General features: G+C 36.7%; 1 protein-coding gene across 5 annotated transcripts in view; it reads right to left on the bottom strand.

Annotated features, from left to right (window-relative positions):
• Positions 1-3,086: 3,086 nt before the first annotated feature.
• Positions 3,087-6,484, bottom strand: part of GOLGA4 (golgin A4) — a 65,118-nt gene continuing 61,720 nt past the window's right edge. For 3 of the 5 annotated variants that reach the window (XM_014949482.1, XM_014949481.1, XM_014949483.1), the window contains 2 exons: positions 5,843-5,905; positions 3,671-3,837 (listed from right to left, as the gene is read on the bottom strand). In XM_014949482.1, coding sequence (XP_014804968.1) covers positions 5,876-5,905 — 30 coding nt within the window. In that variant the 3' untranslated portion in view covers positions 3,671-3,837; positions 5,843-5,875. Of the gene's footprint in view, positions 3,838-5,842; positions 5,906-6,484 lie in introns of all 5 variants that reach the window. The other 2 variants (XM_014949479.1, XM_014949480.1) reach the window with 2 other exon arrangements.

Genomic DNA, 6,484 nt, shown 5'->3' with positions numbered 1-6,484 from the left:
TTTAGAGTGGAGGACTAGCTACCACGTACTATATAGCAAAGAGAATGAATTTTAGTATAGCTCACAGAAAGAGGAACTATAAATATATATATATATATAAATTATGTATATAAATATATAAATATAAACTCTAAAAAGAGCTGGAAGTTGGATGGATTTATATATATTTTATAAAAAGTGTGAAATAATATGTTACTAATAAATATCAGCCTAGGCACTGAAATAACACTGGAATAAAAAACATAGTACTTTTCAACTAAATTAACACTGTTTAATCCTTAGGACACTAGAGGACACTTCTTAAGACAAGACTTAAAATGTTTTATCGGTAGATCTACACATTTTTTCTATGCACACGTGTATCTACGAAATCATAAATACAAAGTATATTGCATGTAAAACCAGGGGAAAGTTCAAAGTCCAAATAACATTCTATTGCAGCAGCATCTTTTTACAATCCAGTCTGAACAAGCCTAGGATCCTCTAACCTTTGCTAAAAATACAGCCAAAATTTTGATACAACCCGGCTTTTAGCTGTGTGTGTCTAAACGAGGATATTTTTTAATCAGAAGTATTTATGGCCTGCAGTACTGTAGTTTATAGTCACACTGGCACTTCCAGCAGTATTTTATGACACTCCAAAACCAAAAAAAACCACTACTCAAAGTGAAGCTCTTATTTTCATGCTTTCACCCTAACTCATTTCATTAATTTAAACTCTAAAGTATTCTTTTATTTACATATTCTCTTTAAGAAAAATAATCTAGGAGCAGTTAAAACTTCAGTCCGACAAAACTCCTTTACTCAACACAAATTCCCATTATGTTATGGAACAGTTATGTGTTTGCTTATGAGTTATATATAGAAGGGGAAAAAAATTAACTTTTTCAAAATGCAAATTTGGGGAGTGGTTATCTGATTTTAGTTTAAAAAAAAAAGAATGAAAGATATATAATGTCCTATAACGTCCTTTGCATTCTTTAGTTAGGTCACTTAAGGAAAAAAAAAAGCTATTGCCTCCATGCAATGTTGTATGTATATTATACAGACTATTTCAGTTTGCTCCACTGCACTTAAGTCATACCTGACAAAATACAGTCTGTAACTAGTATGGAAAATGGAAAGAGAAAAGAAGAAAAAGAGAAGGTATGGAAAAATAGCCTATTTGTAAAGACAAGAGAACTGTAAGTGATTATAGTGATGCTCAGAGTAACGGAGCCCTGCATTTCATTTCCCAAAGCCTAAGACAACATATCCCTTACATGGAAACCTGAAACTGCTTTCTATGTTTTAGACAGCTGTGACAATAGCCATAGCAACATCCTGCCATTCCTCAGCCAGCTGTGAGAGAAACACACATGCTTCACAGCCACACATCCCCACACCAGGTCTGGTCCAGGCTGCTGCTGTGCGGGGCGACGTGCTGGAGGGGACTGTTCTGCCATGCAACACAAGCAAAGAGAAGATATTACAACTGAAACCATTACAAAGAAATTTATTTTTTTTTAAACCAAACTTGATACATTTGAAAAAAGGAAAAATCTCAAAAAAAAAAAAAGCAACTATAAATAATAAAAGCATGAAAATGAAGAGATTTTGCCAGAGACAAAGCAGTGGAAAATAAAAGATGGAACTCTATCAAAGATAAGCCATGTCCCTTTAGACCATAAATAATAATTTAAAGCCAGATGTATTCTTTAGACAACTGGTGGCCACAATGGTTGTTGGAGAACTCGAGGTGTTGTACTTCTCCCACTTTTGTTAGGATATGAAACTGTGCAAATAAATGCAGCTTCTTCATTTCTTTTCATGCAGGTGACAGAAAAGGTAAATCCCAGTGCATTTGCAAAAAAACCGCAAACCCCAAACAAAAAACCAAACCAAAACCAAATCAAACCAAAACAATATCAAACATCACACATGTCATTGGCCTGTGCTTATTCTTTGGAGCTACACACAAATATTAGGCTGCTCTCTGTGCCCTGGTCTGGGTAAACTAATGGAACAGGATGTGGAAAACTACTGGACATGTCAAGAGAAATGGCTGAACTCGACAGGCGACAGTATGAGAAGGTGACAAAGGGGATAGTGTTGTGAGGAACAGCTGGATCTCACAGCTGGTTATGGGGGAGTTATCAGAGAAAAGGATGAACTTCATAAATCATCAGAGGCAAATAATGGGGATGCAGAGTATTGAAATGCCAACAATGCCAAAGTAATTGCAACTCTAATACCATATAAAGCTGAGATTATTTAGATAACAGTATGAGAAATACAAAATTTGCGTACACAGAAATACGAAATAGTGGCTAGTGTCCTTGTGCACAACAGCTGGAGCAGGACAACAAATCAAATCTGTTGGTTTGGACCACAGCACATTAGCCAAACCTGTTTCTGCAGCCAGGAGGACCCACTGTTTTCCTCAGCTAACAGGAGTGCATCAAGAGGAACGGACTGAGCATCCTCAGAGCAGGATGCATGTTCCAGGCCTGACAGCATCAGCAACTCATCACTTCCTAACACTATTCAGAAGCACCTTTCGGGCAGGCAGTGTGTTTAGAAGCAGTGTATTTAGAAGGCCTGTTTATGTGCAGACATGAGCTATTCAGAGACCTGCTGCTCCTATCAACGCACGTTAAAAATCATATTCATGGAGGACTGATCACCTTGAACCATCTTGGGAAACTAGCACACACAGTGCCAATGATGGTTATTGAGATGGTATCACAGTAACGGGGTAACAAATTAAATTTATCCAAACTTGCATATTGCTTCAGAGGATCATAACTTATATGCCAAAATGAGCAGGCATTATTTAAAAGAACAAAATCCCATAATTTAAAACTTTTACAAAGCAAGCTTCCCTACTTGCTGTACTTTCACACCACTTCACCATGTGCCTGTTTCCCAGGTTGTGAACCCTTGAATATCTGAAGGTCTTCACTGACTTCTTACAGTTCAATGTACTTTAATAGCTCTTCTTATGACAGGGGTTTCAGCCCGGAAATGCCTTGGCTAAGAATGTCCTGAACAGGAATAAGAACAAAGCCGGTGGCTCCTTTCAAAAGAAAAATCATACCAAAGAAGTTCCAAAATTATACAGTAAATAAACTTTATTTCATCTTGGCTGTTGTCAGATTAGTGCTGTCAACACAGACCAGCGTATGATACAGGTATGTATTAACTATTTACAATTTACAGTAATGTACTTTTTCTCCACAAAATATAAGTACAAAAGCTAGGAGTAAACAAATGAGGTACTGCAATTTGGATTTACTGTAGGCAAAAGCATGTAGAAGTGATCTTTAGCAAACAATCATAAGATCAAATCGGGAGACAGTAGTCATCAAGAGCGCCTAGTTCATCAGGAAAAGTCACCTCAACCGCTACCCATCCAAAAATGTATTGCACAATTCATTCCAAAAATAAAAAAATAAATAGAAAAACCAAACCATTTATTTCAACTCTTAAAAAACACCCAGTAAAGCCTGTATAGAGATACAGTAGTGGGCAATTGCTTCCTAGGATACAGTCTTTTCTCTCCTTTAAAAAAATAACCTTTAACACAAAATAGAAGACAGTGTTCAATAGAAGAGAAGAAAGACTCATCACCAGATAACCCCTGATTAGCGTTTCTTGTCAAGGCAGTTTTAACTATATTCATGGTCCAAAGATGGTGCTGAGTTTTGGTTCTTGCTGTTCCATTTGTGACCTTGAATAATAGCTTTTCTTTGTATCCCTTCTCAAGGGCTGACATCAGAGATATGAACGTATTTCTAAGCAGCAGTGTCTTGAGATATTCTCGTCACAATGTCTTCAAGATGGCCGTAGCCATGACTGGAAGAATGAGAAGTTAGAAAAAATGAACAAATGTTACATTATTGAGAGCAACTTAGAAGCACTTAATATTAAAATAATAATGATGTTGTTTATTAAGAGGAATAGGAGATGGAAGAATTTCAGATAAGTCAAGTTGCCAAATTATTAACTGATTTCAAGCAAGTAATTCCACTCCAGTATCTGCAAAATAGTTGAGAAACTCTGATAAAAGCAAAATAACCTGTAACAAAACAGCCAGCAGTCTCACTGGAAATGGATAGTCTACCACATTACTGCATCTTAATCCAATGAAAAACAAAGTTTTCCTCTCTGCATAAGGACTATCATCACAATTGAAGTGATGAAGTAAAATTTTGGGACTAGCAAAAAGCTTCCTCTAGCAGGAAAATACTTATTGCTTTCACAATGAAGTCAGCATCATCTTCATTTCTAAGTTTTATACATGCAAGAGTACTATCCCATTTGCTGGCAATTCACTGACATAAGTCACAAAAATACCTGAGAAAAAGAAACTGCAGTCTAATAATAATGAGGTCAGAACAGTTTCCATACTCAAGTCATGAAAGTATAACAAGTAATTGTGGACATTAAGGTCGAAATCAAGCCCTTCTGTGATATGCTTCAAATGCGGCCAAGAATGCCTCAACTTTTTACAGCAGCAGCACAGTCAGTGCGACGGGAATTAAGTTTCAAACATACTTTCTGCAATAGTGGTGTAAATTGTTTGTCCTGTCATTACCAACAATTCAATTCTTTCTGACTAGAAAAAAGGGTTGCTGACTTTGTCAAGAAGTGATGAAGCTGGGAGGCAAACAGGCTAAACTCTACTGCATTTTAACTGCAACAAAGTGGATCTGCTGTTGCATTCAAGGGTTTTAAAGCAAACAAAATAAAGTAGAAACCGTGACTGCTCGCTAAAATGAACAGATTTTTTCCTTTGAAAGTGATACTATTTTGTATTGAAGGCTCTATTTGCATGATTGCAAGAGAGCAGACAGCCTGGCACCGGCAATGTGATGCCCAGCACTGGAACAGCCCAGGTCCATCCCTGTGCTCGGGCAGCGTCCCAGCCCACCAGGAGCCCAGCAAAGCCCCGGCAGACTCACAAAGCTTGACAGTTGCCAAGGAGGAAAAGGCAAGTTGGGCTGACTGTATCCTATAGAATTCATCTGAAGAGTTTCTTAAATATCATCCACCAGTAACAACTCCAACTGTAGGCCTAAGAGCGTGGAGCGAGTGTTACCAGTGTACTCCATACCCTACTCCTCTCAGCCACTGCTGCTGGGTGCTGCTCCTTCAGCTTGGCGAGTCATAAGGCCTAAATCAGCTTCTGCTTTTCAATGTAGTTTAACAAAACCTGGGAAAAGGCACAATAAAATGAGAGCATAAAGCTCTCTGAATTGTTCTCCCTAATCTCTGCTCTAGCTACTCTTGCCGAAGCTCTGATTCAGAAAGGTTCTGATGTTTAAAAGCAATCATATCCTAATTCCTTTACAGAGAATATTTAATCAATCTTTTTTAAGATAATTTTTGTATTTATAAGATGTAATAATTCACTTCAAGCAGTACGGTATATGTCTCCCATAAATCTGACTTGTCTACTCAAAAAAGGAGATCAGAAAGTGAATAAGGAAAAATAAAGCCAGGTGCAATAAAATTTAATATTACATATTAATTGATTTAAAGTCTGATTTGTTTTTTTTTTTTTCCTACAACTGAGATTTCTGTAGCTCAACTGACATTTCAAGTCTTGCTTATAACTCAAAAGACTGGTTTGGAATCAATATTTACCATTTTCAAAATTGGCTTTGTAAAGGAAAACATGATTATGAGTAGAACAAAGTTTATCGTTTATCATACACACATAAAACAAAAACCGAAATTGGATTTTTTTTTTAACAAACAGGAGCAAGCAAGAAAAAAAGAAGAAGAAGAAGAATGACGAATCTCGTACTAGAGGTTTCATTTTAAATAAAACAAGTATGTATTAAGCTTCACTCACCACAGGCTAACTAAGCCCAGACTGACGGGATACTCAGAAGATGCCACTGCGAGGTGAGGCAAACTACAAAGCCAGGAAGAAAACAGCTTATTGACTACTTGGTTAATAGCGTGGGTAAGAACTTTGTGGACGTCTACTGCTTATGGGTGAGACTGCTGCAGTTAGATCACAACAACTACGTAGCAAAAGCTGGATTAGTGACAGAGATAAACATGCTAGATCAGTGTATTGACCTAGGAATTTGTTAGAAGTTTTCAGAAATCTGTTAAATATATGTCTACTATGAGGGTAAATAATTACTCGCAGATACCTAGTACTGCACACACTTATTCTTTTCCAGTAGCACAGTTAATTAACAATTTACACATTAAAATTAGTAATAGATGTTTGGCAATAAACTAACACACAGAAACAACCAGGCTTTACATTAAAAATGCACATTAATGTTGTAGTTTAGAACTTTATTGCTCATGAGATCTAAATACCGGATATTTTAAAATATCAGCATCACTCCAATATTAAGTATGGAGAAACACTACTGCCATGTTAGTAAGTGCCAATAAATAAATTAAGAAAAAAACCCAAGCATATTTCTTGACAGAATAATTTATGAAGATCCGTCCAACTTTTTAGTCCTAAACA

This window comes from Calidris pugnax, unplaced genomic scaffold (assembly GCF_001431845.1).
Source record: "Calidris pugnax isolate Ruff unplaced genomic scaffold, ASM143184v1 scaffold124, whole genome shotgun sequence".
Classification (NCBI taxonomy): Eukaryota; Metazoa; Chordata; class Aves; order Charadriiformes; family Scolopacidae; genus Calidris; species Calidris pugnax.
Note: the sequence above shows the minus strand (reverse complement) of the source record. Positions and strands in the feature narration are given on the sequence as shown.